Source organism: Hypomesus transpacificus, chromosome 23 (assembly GCF_021917145.1).
Source record: "Hypomesus transpacificus isolate Combined female chromosome 23, fHypTra1, whole genome shotgun sequence".
In the NCBI taxonomy this organism is placed as follows: domain Eukaryota; kingdom Metazoa; phylum Chordata; class Actinopteri; order Osmeriformes; family Osmeridae; genus Hypomesus; species Hypomesus transpacificus.
In genome coordinates this window covers 6,873,847-6,894,453 of record NC_061082.1, presented here as the reverse complement: position 1 = coordinate 6,894,453, position 20,607 = coordinate 6,873,847, and the positions used below count along the sequence as shown (strand labels likewise).

Genomic DNA, 20,607 nt, shown 5'->3' with positions numbered 1-20,607 from the left:
GAACACCGTGGGATTTTTTTTATAGGAAAGATCTCAGGCAGTTTAAACTGGAAAATCAGTTCAAAGAGTGGCGGGGGAAGTTGTAGGATACGAAACATTCTGGCATGGGGAGAGACAAATGGTGTGGGCCAAGAGTTATGTTCTTCCATACTTTATCACAAATGGAAATGTACACTTCTTAAAAGTATTGTTTCAACAGAGAATGATTTGAAGAGCTCGAACACAAAGGCGACGAACAATCCCATTCCTGCATTTACTAAACAGAGTAGTGTTTTTGAAGAGGGGAGGAAGTTGCTCTCCCTCACTCTAGTTTCCTGCGCAAAGGGAGCAGTGTTCGCTCGTGCACCATAGTACTGTAGTAAAAGATGTAAAGATGGCGGAGCTACAAATGCTTTTGGAGGAAGAAATTCCAGCGGGTCGAAGAGCTTTACTTGATAGTTTCACAAATCTCGAAAGGGTTGCTGAATACTGCGAAAGCAATTATGTTCAGGTAAGGTATACGAAAACTGTCGCGTGCGTTGCCAAGCAATAAGTTAAACAGGGACTAGCTAGATAATATTAGCTAACGGTTTTCCACGTTTTAGCTTTAGGAATACAAGCGGATACTGTCCACGTTCAATCATACTTTTATCAAGCATGGAATAGGAGTAGATAGGTTGGGAATATTACGCCTTTCAAATGTATTTTGTATTACCATGAAATAACTTGCTGTCTCGTCTCGTTAGTTTACCAGCTATTGAGATAGAAGTCGGTCATTTGCAGTGGCTCGCGAGGTTGATAACAGATTTCTGAATGGAGCGTGCATTTTAGATCTCTATAATGTCAAGTCTAGCAACCGTAGCAAGCTGTAGTAAAGCTAACTGATATAATTAGCTAGTTGTATCTTGCACGTAATAGCTATTTTAGCTCTAGCTAAAACGCATGAAATGTGCACAATGTCAAACTTATTTCTTAAAATAAAGGCGTATGCCAGGCTATTTGCTGAGGAACGTCGTTATCATTATCGCCAGTTTTCTCATCATCTCATATGCGACTCAAACAGTGGGCTTACGTTTCGTTCACAAATAACATATTTTGCAGCAAATTGATGTTCCATAAGTGTATGTCTAAATTGGTTCTGTAATGTGCGAACGATTCATTTCCATCGGTGGGTCTTGGCTTGTTTGTTATAGACTTTACATTGACATGCGCTTCACACTGACAGCTGAGCAGTGAAGTCATTAGTGATTTGTTGCTGCCTAGTAGTGCCTACCTTTTTAATAGGCTGTATTATATAACCAAGCCATATTGTCCCTTGCACACTGGTAGCCCAAAAGCTTTAATATGTGATGTGAGGTACAATGTTGAGTGCTAGGGTATGCCAGATTAATTATTCCAAGTCACAGTAGTCCATTCTGTTGTTAACTCCTGCCCACTCACAAGCTGGGCTGGATAACTGTTCCATCCCTCAACTGTCTGGCAGGCAACAAAAAAAAATATGAAGACACCTGTTACTTCCAGCTCTTCATGGCCACAGATAGAGATGGGGGAGTGGGGAAGCTGGCAAAATATGTTCATGTCTTATCGGCCAAGAAGAACAAAATCAAAGTGAATTTCTCTAACTTGTGCACACAGCGGCCAGTTAGGTAGGGCTTTTTGAGTTGAGCGAGACGGCAGACTGTTAATCTCTGAAAGAGAGAAAGAAAAAAAAGAGAAAATACCGTGATGTAATAATGATTATTATGATATGGTATACTTTAAGGGCATGAAGGACTATAGCGGACCATGTTAGGTTCCAAAAGATCATAAGGAATGATTTCTGCCGTGGGTATTATCTATTATGTTTATTATATTGCGGTGGCTTTCGGGCTGACTTTGTGGAAAACATGTCTAAAAGACCGTTGTTGATGGGAGAAAGCGTTGTAGTTGTTCCTGGTGGCCTATATTGTAATTTTTTGTTCTCAAGGCATTCTTTTGTTCAACCCCACAATTGTTTTGCTTTTTATTGATAGCCCTTGGCTCTCAATCTCATTAGAGTTGCACAGTCTTGTTCTCAAGCCTAATAGCTAAAAGCTATTTGTGATTCCTTCAGTGGCAGGCCGTTGCTTTGGTTTTACAAGGTCCCCTGTGTCTCACGGCCTGCAGCTCCACGCTTCTCCCTAGGCCTGCCTCAAGTTTCCCCTCAGTGTCTCTCTTAAATATTTAGATTGTCGGCTTTTAGAACTGAAACACAACTACATGATTTAGCACGCTACGACATTGTTACATAGCTTTTATCTGGAAAATGAAGTTCAAGGAGCTTGTTTACTTTTCTTTATCTAAATTTATTTCAGCACTTGCATTAGTTGTAGGACACTGCTAGAGCCTATTTGCCATTCAAAGCATAGGCTATATTAGCTCTTTCGCCTTGCTTTGGAATTTCTAATAAAATATTCCCTTAATCTTAGAACATCTCTCTCTCTCTATCTAACTCACTCACTCTCTTTTTTTCAGTGTTTAAGACGGCACACTCTGTACTTTCACTTTCAAGACCACCATGTATGTATCGCAAAAACCTACCCAATGGTAGTTATACACTACTCATTTCACACACACTTATGTGTGTGTTTAAGAAAGCCTGTCTTACTAGAGCATGTGTAAACACAGACGGCGTACACATGACTGCTTCCCGCTCACACAGGGCCCTGCCCCTGACATTTTCCAGCTGAACACTCAGCGGGGTTTGGCTCGAGGGGTAGAGAGGCTTAAAAAGACAGGAGGGAGGTATTATGGATGAGAGATGCGGGACAGGGTCTGGAAAGGGACAAACAGGATGCATTTGAGACAATGACACGTTGGAGAGTCAAATGTAATGAGACATAAAGAAGGGCGAGGTAACAGAGAAGAGAGTTAACGCCTCAAATAGAGATAGGGTGTCTCAAAGGAGAAAGACTATAGTAGTGGGGACTGACAGAAGGTATTAGGTAATTTAGGGGAGAGGCAAAGTCCCCATTACCAGCTTGGCTGAAATCACAGATCTTGTTGCTGCTCAACACAGATGGTTATGGTTAGCCCAGAGTCCTCTCTCTCCTCTTCCCTTCCTCCCACTAAAGACTCCTTCAGGTGATTGGAAACAGCTGAATGCTGGGAAGGCAGGATGGAGTTTACTGGGGATTGAAGGGGAGAGAGTGTCCCTGCCTACCTGCCTGCCTGCCGGGCTGTTTCTTGGGTTGAAAACCAAGAAAATGTACAATGAAGTGCAGGCCTTGCCTACATGGTGTCTATTAAAGGACAAATGTTTCAACTCTCATCACCCCTATGGAAGATGAGTAACCCAGATTAGAACAGCCTTTTCCCATTGTTGGTTCAGTGTTGAACTAACTATGGATAATGAGATAAGCTTTGGCCTCACATTCAAGGTAATTTCCTCAACTTAATTAGGTTATTATGTTAGGCTAGTATATGTTTGTCCAATGCAAAAAGCTTGTATTCAGCTGCAGTTAAAGCAGTCTCGGTTAAATAAACTATAGACACTGTATTTGTACTGTACCCTTCTGCTGTGTGCTGTATCCTGCTGCTGTTGCAAACTGCAATATCCCCACTAAGGGACAAATAAAGGATTATCTTATCTTAGATGTGGAAGGAAGGCTACAGTTAATGAACCGGTAATACAAATCGGTACAGAGAAATTGCTGATGTTTTTTATCTTTAATGTTGTAAATGATGAAATCAATCAGTATGTTGAGACAGGGCTGGCGTGAGGTAGGCATGGTCTGCTACTTTTTTATTTTCTGTGAGAATGTAAATACTTAAGATTGAGGCTAAGTTAGTCTATGAATATGTCCACATGGAGCAGATGCTTTTGTCATTGTATAAGGGATTATCAGAGAGTTAACATGACGATTGATGCTGTAATTAGAGTATTTTCCAAACCTGCCAGATGAAGTTCATAATGGGCCAATGCATCACTGGCTGTCACAATGTAATGGGATTGGCTGGCCCTGGAAGATAGTGATGGCCTGTCTTGCTTGTTGAGTGGTTAATGAGTTTAAGCCATGTGCCAGAAGGACTTATCTTCCCAAAACATATAATTTAGTGCAGATTTCACATCAATGAACCATGCTTTGACCATATGAGTTTGAAAGCTGTTTGAGCCACCTTTTATACTTTGTCCAAACTCCTGTTATGGAGAAGCCCAGTCCATGTTGTTGGATGTAACACAGCTGCTGTGCCACACTGTCACACAATCCTTTTAAGGCAAGGTTGGCAGTTGGCATCCGTACTCTGGTCTCCGACAGGGTCCAAGCAGACAGGAGAATAAAGAACTGTTCTGTTACTCCTGTCTGCTCCAGATGACTGGTTTATAATGGACCCAGCTGGACCGGAACCAGGAACAGGCTCTTAGGAAGAATCACAGACCACATCAGGGGAGGGTTAGAGAGGGAAAGGGGGGATAAATAGAGAATGGAGAGAGATGGAAAAAGGGACAGAAGACTGAGAGAAGGACAGGGAGAAGGGAGACAAGGAAGAGTTGAGCTTGTCTGATGTAGGGTGTTTTAAACCAGGAATGAAGGTTCAGCCTTCAGTCTCTTCCTCCGAGATTGGAGCCCACTCAGCTTCAACCGTGTGTGTGTTCTGTATCAGTCACAATCAGCCGCAGAACAGTTATGTTCTGTGCCGCTCCTAAATGCAGAGTGAAACCGCCAGGCGTCCATCCATGAGTGAGTGCGGTTGTCTCCCCCATGATGCCCAGCCCCTCGCTGTCCCCGGGCGAAAGAAAACGGGCCTCCAACTAGGTCACGACTAATGGAGCTTCAGTCTTCTGGCACAGAGAGGCAGGCAGGCAGAACGAGGGGGCGAGGGTGGGATGAATGGATGGAGGGGAGGTAGGGAAAGGAGAAAAAGAGAGGGATGGATCAGGATGGTTGAGAAAAAGGAAGATGCGAAAGGGAGGAGTGTGAGAAACCGAGAGGGAAGGGGAGGGAAGAGAGAAGGGGGAGGAGAGAAGGGGGAGGGGTGCTACAGTGATGGAACATTGTGCTGTCAGTATTTGTAACAGTCGTCCTGAATCATTTGAAACCTCCACGCCGCCTGCAGCCTTAACACACTACAAAGCGGTGTTATGAAAAGGCGAGTAAAAATCCCTCCTCCTCCCCCCCGATGTTACGTTGGAAATGTATTTCATGCAAATCCTCATTTCCTCTTCTCTCTATGTAAAAGTTGGTGATCATGTCTGAGGCAGCAAGATCATTGTCTGTTCCTGACTAACCAGACCCCCCCCCCCCCCCCCCCCCCTTTTCCAAGCACCAACACCGTAACCTGTGTTAATCCAGCATGGAATCCAATCATTGTTCTTAGATTGCTTCTCCACCCAGACTCAGTGTGTCCGTGTCTCAGCTTGAGAACCATTCGTAGCAATTTTCTACAGCACAACTTAAGCCTATTGCCTAACCTAATTCCAAAAAGACACAATCACATGGACAAATGAAGCTGTTGCTGTATTTTTATAGGAGGTGCTGCTTGTTTGCAGTTTCAAGTCTCCATTCTGTGGACATAGCCTTTTTCTCATTAACCAGCAGATGATTGGCTGACTTCAGGAACATATTGATCCACAGTGAGAACTGATGGGGTTTGGCCACAGTGATGCTCTTGTCATGCCACAGCTGTGAGGGTTGTCGCAAGGATAGATGGCTGAGGGGACAGAAAGCTGCTTGCTAAGCTACCCATCATCACACAGCAGGGGGGATGCAGGGTGGGGAGGGGTGATGCAGGGTGGGGAGGGGTGATGCAGGGTGGGGAGGGGGAGCAGAAGAGAGGAGCAGACCTTCTCCCCTCCAAATCCTCTGCAGGGCTTTCTTATTGCGCTTAAAGGCCTGGTTTGGAGTAAAAAATTAAAATGATGTAGTCATTTGACAGATGTTTTTTTTTAAATCTAAAGTGATGTACAGGGGGAGATTTGAACTTAATATCTCTTGATCTGCAGTGAAATACTCCACCACTGAGCTAGGAATATCCATCCTTACTTCCCTCCGAGAGCCCTCCTGGTCTCTTCTCCCGTCCTCCATCTTAATCAGCAGGACAGATGTCGTCATTTTTGGACTGTAGGAGGAAGGGGGGGGGGGAGTTCAGGATTGTAGTGATTTGATGCAGCAAGCAGACACACATTGGTGTCACTGTATTTGTGTTTTCCTCTTTTCCCCCTTTGGTGATGGGGGTTGGGGTGGGGGTGGAGGGTTGTATTCATGCTGACCTACATGCCTGCCTGCTTGCCCCAGTTCAGACACATTCACTTCCACTGATGCTTGGCCTCATCCTGATGTAGAAGCTATGTTTAGCTGTGTGTCTGTCTGTATGTGTGTGTCTGTTTGTGTGTATGTGCTTGTGCTTGTGTGTATGTGTGGTGTCAGTCCCCCCGGTCCTGCCCAGGGACAAAGCAGTTGATTGAACCTAGCCGGCCTCTCTTCAGTGTGCGCGTGAGTGTGTGTGTGTGTGGTCATGTGATCTGTGCTCTACAATGCTGCTTCAGTAGAAGTGCTGAGTCTATAACATTCCACCTCCCAGGAGGCAACAGGCTCCCTACTCATCCAGCCTGCCCCATTCACTACCTCGTTCACTCTGCCCTGTGTGTGCTTGTCTCTGAGCGTGTGTGTGTGTGTGTGTGTGTGTGTGATCTGACTCTCTCACTATGAATAGTTAATCATGTCTCTGTAATCGTCACAATGTTGTTTTAGTGCATGGTGACTGTGGGCCTTTATTCACCTCATGACACGAGAACAGTTGGATTCATCAAAACCACATAATGTACGATGATAGTTTCCAGTCACACTAAATCCACATCACACAACACAGACTATCCTCTTAGTGAGCTAAATGAGGTTTAAAACACAGAGCTTCTACAGTTCTGCAGGCTGCATGGTGGAGCTGCAGACCGACAAACAGATAGCCGTGTTAGATAGTTAGGATAGCCGCGGTGCGATGAACGAGTGACCCGAGCGTTGAAAAGACACAGAGGCAGATCCACTTCATCCATCACTGCTTTGTAACAATGAGAGGAAGGCAGGGACAAACAGTCATCACTGAACCAGCAGCTGTCCTTGGATGAACTCTCTGGTGATCTCCCTGCTCCCTCCTCCTCCTCTCTCCCTGTAGTGTCCAGACAAGCAGCGTGCCCTGGAGGAGACCAAGAACTACACCACCCAGTCTCTGGCCAGCGTGGCCTACCTGATCAACACTCTAGCCAACAACGTGCTGCAGATGCTGGACATCCAGGCCTCGCAGCTCCGACGCATGGAGTCCTCCATCAACCACATCTCACAGGTAAGAGCACGGCGAGTAACACACACACACACTCACACACATATACCTACCATAATGGGGTTCACTCCAGTTGAATGCGCTCAACACCCGTTATCTCATTTCCTTCTCTGAATCTCTTTCTCCCTCTTTCAGACGGTGGATATTCATAAAGAGAAGGTGGCGAGGCGGGAGATTGGTATCCTGACTACCAATAAGAACACTGCCCGCACCCACAAAATCATTGCGCCAGCCAATCCGGAGAGACCAGTGCGCTACATACGCAAGCCTATTGACTACAATGTTCTGGACGACACCGGCCATGGAGTCAAGGTACGCTGAGGGGGGGGGGGAAGGAGAAGCACAATGTTTAGCTGTTAGTTCTTGAAGCGTGTTTTAACAATGAATAGTGGTTCTGTGTTGTGTACGGCATGCTTAGAGCACTATAAAGGTTTTTCTTTCCCTTCTATTTGTTTTCTCTGCTCTTCTAATGGGTGATGGTTGGCATGACTCAAATCACTAACTTCTCAATGCTCTCTCTCTCCTCTCTCTTTTCTCCTGCTTTCGATCATGTATATAGTGGTTACTAAGGTTCAAGGTAAGGACACGCCATAGGGCCCTTTTTGAACATCCAACATGCACAGACAAACACACAGTGGCTGTCCATACATGGGCAACTGCTGTGGAGACGACCTGTCACTGAGAATGTGTGTCACGTGTGTATCCTGATTTATAACCCTAAGCTATAAGTGTGTGTGTGTATTGTGGTTGTGTTGTGATTGACACGTCCTCGTCTCTCCTACAGGTCAGCAGTCAGAACATGAAGATGGGCGGGGCTCTCCCTCGCACCACCCCTCCCACTCAGAAGCCCCCCAGCCCCCCTATGGCGGGCAAGGGCACCTTAGGGTATGGAAGAACTCTCACACACACACACACAATCTAATCTATTTGTTAGGCTGTGCTATTGTCTGTATGTCAGTTGTCGATACATGTACATGTTTTCGTTGATTTGGAGGAACTGTTTGCAGGGTAATGTTGCTGCCCTGTCTCTGTGGTGTGAATGTCCATGACGAAATGACAAGTGAATGTACAGTGCCCTCCAAAAGTATTGGAACAGTGAGGCGAATTCCTTTATTTTTGCTGTAGACTGAAAACATTTGGGCTTGACATCAAATAATGAACGTGAGACCAGAGATCAACGTTTCAGCTTTTATTTCCAGGTATTTACATCAGGATCTGATGCACAACTAAGAAAATATCACATTTTGTTTGAATCCACCCATTTGTCATGTGAGCAAAAGTATTGGAACAGATATACTTAAAACATATTTAAGTGAATAAGACTTAATATTTAGTTGCAAATCCTTTGCTTTCAATAACTGCAGCAAGTCTGTGACCCATTGACGTCACCAAACTTTTGCATTCTTCCTTTTTGATGCTTTCCCAGGCTTTCACTGCAGCCTCTTTCAGTTGTTGTTTGTTTTGTGGGGTTCCTCCCTTCAGTCTCCTCTTAAGCAGGTAAAATGCATGCTCTATAGGGTTTAAGTCTGGAGATTGACTTGGCCAGTCTAATACCTTCCATTTCTTGCCCCTGATGAACTCCTTTGTTGTTTTGGCAGTGTGTTTTGGGTCGTTATCTTGCTGCATGATGAAGGCTCTGCCAATCAGTTTGGTTGCATCTTTCCTTAAATTGGCAGACAAAATGTTTCTGTAGACTTCCGAGTTCATTTTGCTGCTGCCATCATGTGTTACATCCTCAATGAAGATTAATGAGCCCGTCCTAGAAGAAGCCATGCAAGCCCAAGCCATGACATTACCTCCACCGTGTTTCACAGATGAGCTTGTGTGTTTGGGATCATGAGCAGTTCCTTTCTTTCTCCAAACTTTAGCCTTTCCATCACTTTGGTAAAAGTTAATCTTTGTCTCATCAGTCCATAAAACTTTGTCCCAGAATTTTTGAGGTTCATCTCTGTACTTTTTGGCAAATTCCAGCCTGGCCTTCCTATTCTTCTTGCTAATGAGTGGTTTGCATCTTCTGGTGTAGCCCTTGTACTTTTGTTCATGAAGTCTTCTGCGAACAGTAGATAGTGATACCTTCACTCCTGCCATCTGGAGGTTGTTGCTGATCTCACTAACAGTTGTTTTAGGGTCTTTCTTTACAGCTCTCACAATGTTTCTGTCATCAACTGCTGATGTTTTCCTTGGTCTACCTGTTCGACGTCTGTTACTTAGTACACCAGTAGTTTTCTTCTTCTTCAGGACATTCCAAATGGTTGTACTGGCTATGGCCAATGTTTCTGCAATGGCTCTGATTGATTTTCCATCTTCTCTAAGACTCACAATTGCTTGTTTTTCACCCAAAGACAGCGCTCCGGTTTTCATGTTGTTTTCACCTCTGAATACAGTCTGCATAGACAAAACCTATCTTACCCAATCTGAACCTGAGTGTAGACATTCAGTGGTATTTATTGATTGAATAATGTATGTAATAGGACACACCTGGGCAACAAAACACACCTGTCAGTCATATGTTCCAATACTTTTGCTCACGTGACAAATGGGTGGGTTCGAACAAAAAGGTGATATTTTCTAATTTGTGCATTAGATCCTGATGTAAATACCTGGAAATAAAAGCTGAAACGTTGATCTCTGGTTTCACATTCATCGTTTGATGTCAAGCCCAAATGTTTTCAGTCTACAGCAAAAATAAAGGAATTGGCCTCACTGTTCCAATACTTTTGGAGGGCACTGTATTTGGGACTCGACGTGAATTCCTTGCAGGAATAGCATGACGTCATCTCTGAGAGCTTCTGCTCGTCTAATCTAGGTCACTTCTGTCTCCAAATGTTCTTGCTGTGATGTTATGTTGTCTCTGTGTGTCTGCTGGGGGCAAGAAGTTGTAGTAAGGTGTCGGTGGTTACAGTTAAGACGGGGAAGTGACGGAGCTGTTTTCTCTCATCAGTGACAATTCAATTGAGGCTAAGCTACCATTGGGATTCAACAGTACTTAATTTAAAAAGTGCTTTCGTCCCTCAAGGGGAATCGGAATGACTAGTGTTTTATCTGAACTCTCCGGCTCCCAACATTTACTTTCATCAGGCAATTATCTCTATTTGAGTCACACCTCTTCTATGTGACTGTTTACAGGACTCACTATAACACACACACAGTAGCCAGATAGCTCGCGGGGTGACTGTTCCTGGATGCTTCCTGTCCAGTGTGTTTGGAGCCAGCTGGCCACCTCTCCCTCCCCATTGGCTGCCTCTCTCTTCCTGCTCCCTGCTTCCACAGGCATGCTGGGAACACAGTGGAGCAGCCTGGCTCTGACCATGGAGCACACAGCTTTACTTCACCTGAACGAGCAAGGCCAGAACTGTCCTGCTGGGCATTAGCTCTCCACTCACATCATAACTACTTATTTTCTTATATGAGCTCATCAAGAGTTTTTTTGTCCTCTCTTCCAAACAGGTGACCAACAGGATTAGACATTACTGCTGTTTTATTTTGTGGTTATTTTAGTTGACAATCCTTTACCTTCCACCCTCCCCCAAATCCAGCTGTTGTTATGGTTGATGAGTTGTCACCGATTCATGGGGAGAACAGAACAGTCTACTGATGAGCTAACGAGCAAATGATCACTCTTGATCCAACATCATCAGCTGTGTCTTTACCCATTCGGGTCCAAAAGGCCGTTCCAGACCAGCCCTGTCCATCTCTTCATCTGTCTTCTCTGGGTGCTAAACTTCCTTCCTGCCCCCTCCAGGAGACACTCCCCCTACAGGACGCTGGAGCCAGTGCGCCCGCCTGTCGTCCCTAACGACTACGTTCCCAGCCCCACGCGCAACATGGCTGTTGCCCAGCAACCCAGCCCCGCACGCACGGCCACCCTTAACCAGAGGACTCGCACGTACAGGTACCGCTACTCGCCCTGCTCCCACCCCCTCGCCGCCTCACCAAACCAATCACAGATTCAGGTACCCAGGATGCATTGGGGGCCTTCGTCTGGCCATGACAGAATGGAAACAGAAAGAAGCAAGGAAGATCTGAAGAGGGGGGGTGTTGCTCAACACTGTCAGACTGGAATCACTTTTTCCGCCATCATTTCCTTGTCGTCCCCCATCCCTCCTGCTGATTTGCCTCCCCCCTGGTCTCTGGCTTGAGCACTTGCACACCCCTCAACGAGACTCGTCTTTTTCTTCCCTCGTTCTTGTGAAGCTGTGCCCTGAATGACTGCAGAGTTTTATATAACTGATCCGTGGCCTCCTTCCATCCCTCCCTCCCTGCCCCCCTCCCTCCCTGCCCCCCAACCCCCCCCCCCCCTCCAGAAGGGAAGAGTCGTCCTGCCACAAGCTTGGAGATCTGACAGAAGGAACGTGCTGATTGGCTTATTAGTCTGCTCTCATGTTTCGCACCATCCACATGGTCTGGGGATTTGGAATGTTCCATGTGAGCTTTGAACCAGAGGAAAGCAGGCAGTGCCATAGAACACACACGCGGATCCATCTGCCTGACAATGTGCAGTGACTCATCTCGACTCATGAACAGAGATCAACTAGATGACAGAATTGAAGAAAGAAGTCACAGACGACCAGAAGTTTCAACTGGGAATACTACCAAGTCTTTCTGAAGAATCAGGAACATTTTCAAACCCAGAAAGCACAAATGGAGGTTGACTGGTTTTGCCTGTGATGATAAAGCTACAATGTGCGCCAGAGTGAAACGCAAAAGCTTCTGTCCCAGAGCGACATTCCCCATCTATTAAAGCCCATGAAGTATTTATAGTAGAAAGTCTGTTTTATCTGCCTTCATAGTCGCTCCTCCTTTCTAGCAGTAAATATGCATCCTTTCCTATCCTCACCCCTCTTTCCAAAATACCTATTTTGTATTAGTTTTTCTGTTTTGGTGTTTTATTTCTGTCTAATTGATCCTGCTTTTTCATTCAGCTTGGCATCGCCGCTCTCTCTCTCCCTCTTTTGCTTTTCTGAAGACTCATGCTCTTTCTCCTCAGCGGTAACCTCCATCCTCGCCGCATCGACTAACAAATTGTCTCTCACTCTTTTATTATTTGATTTTTTTTTATCCTTCACTCTCTTGGAACTCGCTCGTCTGTCAGCACTCGAGAGGGCTTTCTCATTTCTTGTATGTATGATGAATGACAAATAGATTTTAATCAACAAAGCAGCCAGTGGGTACTGTAGAGACCACATGATAGGCACTTATAGTGCCTGTGATTCCGTGTCGCGGGTCACATCTTCACAAGATTTACTACCTTACCTCTGTCACAATAGATGAGCCATTGACGTTAACATGCACAGTGCGTTCTCTGTATGGGAATCCTAATGGGTTTCTACTTTGAAGAGCTGTCTCCAGCGTCTTTGAGACTGTGTGAGGAATGAGAAAGCTCTTAAAGAACACTGACCTAATCAATCACCCAGAGGTGTTCTGGAACCCTCCTCTGCTATTGCCTTCCCTTTATTGCCTTTTTTTTCTCTGTTCCAGAACACTCTGCTGCTCTATGCTGTCTTGTCTGCTATCTCTTCACTCAATCATTTACTAATGTTATTGCTCCAGAACCTACTAGAGCTACCGCTGCTCAGGCATACCTTTTCGTTGTCATTGATCTAGAACCTTCTCTCTGTCTCTCTCTGTTTCTCTTTGTGGCCATAGCTGGCTTGTTTCTGACTCAGCAGAGCAGACAGACAGGATGTGTAGTGTTGTTGTGCGTCTCACTCTGGTACGTGTTCCCACGTCTCTCCTAGTCTGCGTTTCACTAGTGTGTTAGTGTTGTCTGTGACACGTGTCTTGTGTCAGTGTGGGTCCAACAGTGGAGCTAGTGCTTACTGTTAGTGTGTGTGTGTGCGTGTGTGTCAGCAGTGGAAGCAGTGGGGGCAGCCACCCCAGCAGCAGTCGAAGCAGCAGTCGAGAGAACAGCGGGAGTGGCAGCGTGGGGGTGCCCATCGCCGTGCCGACGCCCTCGCCACCCGGAGCCTTCCCAGGTAGACACACTCAGACGTCCCTCTGGTCCCCCAGTCACAACGCTTCACTAGGCTGGACCAACATGGCTAACAGGAAGGCTAACCAATCAACATAATTCACTTCAAACTATTGGGCATTTGTTGTAGAAATATCACTTTTTTTATCTATCTATCTTAGTTAAACATTTTTTATACAACATCAAAACTATGAAACAGGGATACGTGTCTAGCTTTCATAGCAGTGCCTTCTTAATAAACTAGGCATGTTTAGACTAAGGCTCCTCAGGGTTTAATAAATGATTAGAAGTTGTCATTAGTGTGGAGTGAGTAGCTTCACAGACCCCCTCCTCCTCCCCCCCCCACCTCCCTCCAGCTCTGCTGACCTCTGCAGCACAGACAGCCTCTACCCCCACCACCCTCTCAGCCAAACCCAAACATCTGTGTGCTGTTCTGACCTGCTGGTGTCCTCTGTCTCCCCCTGTCCTGTCCTCTCTCTCCTTGTTGCCTCCCGTCTTCTTAAGCCTCTACTTCTGGGGTCACAGGCACCTCTGCTACGCCACCTCACTCCGCACCACCTTCCTCTTCCTCCTCCTCGTCCTCCAGCACTGCCGCCGCAACCCCCGCCCAACCTAACTCCCCACCCGCAGCACCCGACCCCTGTCCCCCCACTAACCCCGTCCTTGCATCCGAGGGCCAGTCGGCTGAGTCCGAGGCCCCTCCTTCCTCCCAGACCCCCCTCTGTGCGGCTACTGCTGCAACCTCCACCACCCTTGTGCCAGGTGAGTGTGCCCCCCCCTCCCCCCCCCCCCTATCACCCCCTTCCCAGACTCACCCAGCATCACCCGCCCCCACCTCGTCCTCGCCCACTCCCATCACCCGCCTGGAAGAATGCAACGTTCCAGAAGGAGAGTCAGTCCATTAGCATTTATGTCTGCAGCACTGTGAGCGTGAGCCCCCTCATTCTGTTTCCATGGGTTACACCCTCCCACTGACAGCCCAAGTCCACACTCCCACGTTCACACCTCATCAGGCTCATTTCATCTTGCATCTCCGTTGTTCCTGGTGCTTTGCTTTTATATTTCACCCAAGGACATGTTTTTGCTCATTTGGATAAGTTGAAACTCGGTGCCTACAAATCCCATAATGCAAGAGGAAGAAACTACGGGCCGTTGGGGAGGATTATATAAAGTTTCTTTGCCAGATTGTAAAACTGTATCAAGTTTACAGTGTGCAGATTCTAGATATTGTACCTCTTAAAAAATATATTAAGAAAGAAGAACTGCATCAATTGAGAACAGGTCCTGCTTAACTGCTGTTTTTCCAAGATGGTTGATTCCCTCTGTGTCCTCTAGGTGGCATGGTTCCCCAGTTCTACAGCATGAACCGACCTGTCCCCAGACAGACCTCCCCCCCAGTGGGGGGGTCTCTGCCCTATCGCCGGCCCCCCTCAGTGACAGGCCAGCCCATCCTCCCTCAGAGCCAGGTCCAGAGCCCCAGCCAGCCCAACGGAGGGCCTTACTACAACCAGAGCCCAGGTAACTCTCCCACTATTATGAAACAGCAAGACTACAAGTCCCATGAGTCATTCACATGCCGCGCCTACAGCTCGGCCACCCAGCCCTCTCTTGTGAGGGATAGGCCCTGGACCTTTTCTGTTCCTCCTCGCCACTAGGATCTCTGCAGACATGTAGATGTGCTGGGTGATATACAGCTACTTCTCCATCCTCGGCATCAGTCTTTCTGCACACTAACCGTCTCCTCTTCTTGACCTCACCTCCATTTCCTTCTCCTTCTACAAAACGATTCATCTGTCTGTCTTCCTTGTTCTACTTCCTTCTCCTTTGGTCCCTGTTCCACCCTCTCTCTCTCTCTGCTCCACCCCTGCTTATGTGGCCCAGGCTCGGTGGCCCCCCCGCCCCCTTCCATCCTGCAGATCACCCCCCAGCTCCCTCTGATGGGCTTCGTGGCTCGGGTTCAGGAGACCAGTAAGTGGCTTTCAGCCTTCCCATAGCTAACAGCCCGCCCCTCTGCCGTCATACACAGACAACCTCTCACCTTCTGGTCCTCCCCCAGTGATGATCTTAACACCACAGCTACATAGTAAAGGCTGATCGAACATTCTAATACAGTGCAGATGTGATATGGCACGAGGACTCTTTTTTTTTTTCTTTCTCCCAAACACGACTCATTGAAGAGAGTGTGTGTGCGTGGGTGGATGTGAGAGAGTCCATGCGTGCATGTGATGGTGTCTTTTTGAGTTCCCAGCATGGTGACTTGAATACTGCATGTCCCTGCCATCCAGGCTGCCATGGGAGACCAAGCACATTCCTTTTCTAGGGTTTGTTTTTAGATGGGTGTGTATGTCTTCAGGTGTGTGTGTTCTAATGTCCCCCTCCTCCCCCAGTCTCCGACGCGCCCCCTCCGCCCCCCCCAGCAGAGGAGCCGGTGTTTGAGGAGGTGGAGCCCCTGCCCCCTCCAGAGGGCTACGAGGAGGAGGACTCAGCCATGGTGGAGTACAGCGACCCCTATGCTGAGGAGGACCCCCCCTGGGCCCCACGCACCTACCTGGAGAAAGGTACACACACACACACACACACCTGGAGAAAGGTGCACACACACACCTGGAGAAAGGTAAACACACACACCTGGAGAAAGGTACACACACACACCTGGAGAAAGGTAAACACACACACCTGGAGAAAGGTACACACACACACCTGGAGAAAAGTACACACACCTACCTGGAGAAAGGTACACACACACACCTGGAGAAAGGTAAACACACACACCTGGAGAAAGGTACACACACACACCTGGAGAAAAGTACACACACCTACCTGGAGAAAGGTACACACACACACACACCTGGAGAAAGGTACACACACACCTACCTGGAGAAAGGTACACCAACCCTCTACGAACAAAATTAAGCTTGAGTCGCCATTGTCTTTATGTTGAATATAGATTTAATCTACCATTTTTTTTGCAAATGGCTTTCTCTTGCCACTTGACTTCAGCTACCTCTCCACAGCTGATGATTGATCATACTCCTGAAGCTCTGGCCTTCTGTTGAAATGAAGATCAGGTCTGAAAGGCATGAGGATGTGAAACAGTTGATCTTATTGTGAAAGAAAGCGACAGTCAGTGTCGCGTTTTACCTTCCCTAGCAACAAAAAATCGTATCTAGCGACGAACGACAAATCTAGCGACTTTCCGTTACTTTGGCAAACTCCGTTATTTGTTATTGCGCAGTAGGAAAATAACTAATTGTACTTCTGTTGTCATATCAGCCAATCATGTTAACTCGCAGTCAAGCAACGGTGCGTCATTGAAATCTGCTCTGAACTTATTATTTGCCTTGAACTCAGTCACAGGCGAGTGAAATCAAACAATTTGCCATCTATTGGCTAATTAAAGATACTTTTTAGTCGCCTAGCGTGACATTTGGTCGTTAATGCAAGTGATTTACTCGCATTGTAGAGGGTTGGTACACACACCTACCTGGAGGAAGGTACACCAACCCTCTATGAAGAAAATGAAGCTTGAGTCGCCATTGGCTAGTCATTTTTTTTTTTTTTTCTCCCCAGAGTTTTTACATGAAATGCATGAACAATGCAACTGTAAAAAAGGACATTATTTGTCTGAATTAATCTTTAAATTGTAATCTATTTTGTTTTTGCAAATGGCTTTCTCTTGCCACTTGACTTCAGCTACCTCTCCACAGCTGATGATGGATCATACTCCTGAAGCTCTGGCCTTCTGTTGAAATTAAGATCAGGTCTGAAAGGCATGAGAATGTGAGACTGTTGATCTTTTTGTGAAAGAAAGCGACAGAGGCAGTGTCGCGTTTTACCTTCCCTAGTGACAATATTTTTAATCTAGAGACGAGCGACAAATCTAGCGACTTTCCGTTATTATGGCAATCTCCGTTATTTGTTATCGCGCAGCAGGAAGAAAGCTAATTGTACTTCAGTTGTCATAGCAGCCAATCATGTTAACTCGCAGTCAAGCAACGGTGCATCATTGAAATCTGCTTAACTTATTATTTGCCTCTAACTCAGTCACAGGCGAGTGAAATCAAACAATTTGCCATCCATTGGCTAATTAAAGATACTTTTTGGCATGAAATGTGGTTGCATATGCAAGTGATTTACTCACATTGTAGAGGGTTGGTACACTCACGCACACTTACCTGGAGAAAAGTACAAACACACACACACACCTGGAATATAAAGTTTACACGCCTGGAGAAAGGTACCCCTCCAGTCCCTCTGTATGTGTTAGCTGTACCATTGTCCATTTCTCTCATTCCCGTTCAGACTGTGAAGGGATTCTTGTAGCGAGACAAGATATCTGCTTTCAGATCAATGTTGGCCTCAATCTCTCTTTATTTGATCTCCTATTCCTCCACGGTCTTTTTGCCTCAGCTAAAGCACTCTCAGATCACACCCGTGATTGCGTGCCTCTCGTTGCGGTGATAATCTCTGCCTAGACACAGATTAGTCACGTATGATAGTAATGAGCACCTGCGCCCCCTCTAGTGGTGGCCATCTACGACTACGCCCGGGACAAGGAGGACGAGCTGTCCTTCCAGGAGGGCGCCATCATCTACGTGATCAAGAAGAACGACGACGGCTGGTACGAGGGCACGATGAACAACACCACCGGCCTGTTCCCTGGCAACTACGTCGAGTCCATCATGCACTATGCAGAGTGAAGCCCCGCCCCTGTCTCCTCCCCCCAGGCTCCCTCCCACAGCCTTGTGGTGTGGTAGATGGACTTGGCGTCAATGGGATTGATGTGAATTGTGTACATGCATGGGGGGGGGGGGGGGGACGACGACGCTGCAGAAGGACTCTTGAATTGGTGGGAACAACAAGAGGAGAAGAAGAGACAAGACCCTGTTGCTGTGGTTTCCTGTCACCACTGAAGGTGACATGGTGGTACAGAACTACACTATTAAAAGTCAAAAAACATGTCCTAAAAACTACAATAACAATCATTTGTGTAAGCCCAGATGACGGACCCGGTTGTAGCGCTGTGTTTCCTGTGTTGTGAGCGTGCTGCTGACGGGTCGTGCTGATGGTCCTCCTGTCCTGACTAAAGCTGGTCTCTCTGGTCACACTTTCAACTATTCTGTTCTTTGATTCTGGCCTGAAGTCATGTGGGGAGGGGAGGGCTCCTCAGAGCCCTGTGCTGTTGGTTTCTCGTTCTGTAGGACAGACACTACGATTACCGACACACTACAACACGGTGTCTGCAGTAGCCTTCCCGCTGCCCACCAACCTTCAGCAGTTCAGCCCAAACGTATTGAACTGTTCAGGTTATATGACTCTTAACCATTTATTATAGTACATTTTTTGGTATGTGTCTTTTTCTTTTCTCACTGGCTCTGAATATTCTGTACTAGTGGACCTAACCAGATTGCCTAGTGGACTATGAAGATGTTGTATACTGTATGTATGTGCTTCTTTGACTGCATGCTCTCTAAAACAGACCTACCGGTTTATTTTTCTTTTGCTTTAATTTCACCAACTTGCTTTACTAAACGTTTTACCATCTAGAGAAGATGTTGTTTTTATAAGTGGTTATTGGTTGTTATATCATTTTAATACAGTTTCACTCGAACTCTCAGATGGTGTTGGATATTTTGTGCCATATTGCGATGTTGTATACGTGTGTGGGTGTGATTGTATGTGTGTGTGATTTACAAAAATGACCACCCATATACATTGGTTCAATCCATGGTTTCACTTGTGGTTCCCTCACTAACGTGAATGGGGACCTACAAAGCAGTGTTTGATCCTTTTTAAGAAACATTCAAATATATAACATGAATAGAACTCATTTACATTACAGATTTGACTGGGAAGTTGTTTGTCTTAATGCCGTATTGCAAGAATTGTTTGACATTAGGTCACTACAGCAATAAAACTGAACTCTGTTTTGTTTTGGCAATAATACCTGGTAGAATGTGATGTCATCAGAAGCTTACTTTTGTAATCTATTGAGTAACAAAAGCACACTGTTTTTAGAGTGAAGTGAATGTGAGATGAGAAACCAAGAAAACGCTAACTGAAAGTTATATTTGTGTTAATCCGAATATGTGTATATTTGAAGGACTGTAATGCTATGACAGTGTTATATTTTGGGAAAACTTTAATCAACCCCGAAAAAAAGCAGCTTGCCAACTCTGAAGGATCTGATGATGTCACCTACACAGGCCTACTGGGCTCCTCAAAGACGGCATCCACACAACCAGGTTCTGTTTTTGTTTGAGTTTGGGTGACACATGCTTCGACGGGATTTCCAGAACATACTGTGTGTCAACATATGAAAAACAATAAAATGGGAACTATTGATACTTGATATTTAAAAAAACCTGGACATTTAATTTCCTACTTCCTGACAAAAGGACACAATCTCCAATTGTGTACGTTTCTGTGATTTGATTTCTGAGTTCTTATCATCTTTGATAACTATCCACAAGAAGGCATTGAACATGTGCTGGAAATGCTGTTTTATTATAGCAGACTTCAATCAATGTTGTTAGTCTTGCATGACTCAGATGTGGAGTCGGAGGTTGTAGAGGTCCGTTAGTCCAAGGATGACAAAAGGAACTCGACCTGCATCTCCAGGTTCCCCAGAACTTCCCCAGAGAGATTTTGGGAGCAGACATATAAATGGTCCTCAAAATCAAAGATGGCGTCCATCCATGACTGCATCTGGCTCTGAGACAACACATTGAGACAACATTTTGTAATATAATTCTACAAGGACACTTAACAGCTAACTATCCAGGTAGAGCATGTGAAGGGGGGAGAAAGGGACTGTACCTTGATTCTCAACAGAAAATTGTTGGCGCTCTGGCTCCAGCTCTGTCCTGGTGGTTGGATGGACAAAATAACCCCAAACAGGAGCTGGAGGAATCCATTAGGCCGCTGGGGTAGTGGACAGACATGAGAGATGAGACAGAGTCAAAATACTGGTAGGACTACAGCATTGTGGGTTAGACCAGCCAGTAAGTTTACACTATTAGGTTTGTGTCACTTGCCGGTGCAGCATGGACAGTCTTGCCCTCCAAAAGGCCAAGCAGGACCAATTCAAAAAACAAATCCAGGAAATTGATCTGGGTGATCTGAAATCAAACAAGTACATATTTTAAAGAACAAAGTAACACCAGACGAGAAGGATATCATAACCTTACATTAGAATCTCATTCATTTCTATGGAATCACTATCTGATCGGATGTCTGGCTACACCTACTCCTGCTTTGTCAATGTCCTCCTTTATTGCCTGTCGGTTTCCTGGCTCGTTTAAAAAGGAGACCAGGCGATCATAGGCCTGCTGGAACTCCCTCACATCCTCAAAACAGAAACG

The 20,607-nt window shown here is 46.0% G+C and overlaps 1 protein-coding gene across 11 annotated transcripts; it reads left to right on the top strand.

Annotated features, from left to right (window-relative positions):
* The first annotated feature begins 70 nt into the window (after positions 1–70).
* Positions 71–18,860, top strand: abi2a (abl-interactor 2a). 11 transcript variants are annotated; one of them, XM_047046881.1, is made up of 11 exons: positions 71–490; positions 7,108–7,275; positions 7,408–7,584; positions 7,832–7,849; positions 8,057–8,157; positions 11,015–11,164; positions 13,126–13,247; positions 14,579–14,761; positions 15,125–15,211; positions 15,631–15,801; positions 17,768–18,860. In XM_047046881.1, the coding sequence occupies exons 1-11, from the start codon at positions 374–376 to the stop codon at positions 17,941–17,943; spliced, it is 1,470 nt and encodes a 489-aa protein (XP_046902837.1). In that variant the 5' UTR covers positions 71–373; the 3' UTR covers positions 17,944–18,860. The 11 variants fall into 11 exon arrangements, with proteins under 11 accessions (XP_046902837.1, XP_046902836.1, XP_046902840.1 ...); XM_047046880.1 differs by having other exon boundaries at positions 72–490; positions 13,123–13,247; XM_047046884.1 differs by lacking the exon at positions 7,832–7,849 and having other exon boundaries at positions 72–490.
* Positions 18,861–20,607: the final 1,747 nt, after the last annotated feature.

Bases quoted from the DNA above. Each gene is read 5' to 3' on its own strand.
- abi2a (XM_047046880.1), top strand. From the start codon at position 374: ATGGCGGAGCTACAAATGCTTTTGGAGGAAGAAATTCCAGCGGGTCGA. The intron at 13,248-14,578 runs GTAGACACACTC...TGTGTCCTCTAG, and splicing joins GCCACCCGGAGCCTTCCCAG to GTGGCATGGTTCCCCAGTTC. The intron at 14,762-15,124 runs GTAACTCTCCCA...TATGTGGCCCAG, and splicing joins TTACTACAACCAGAGCCCAG to GCTCGGTGGCCCCCCCGCCC.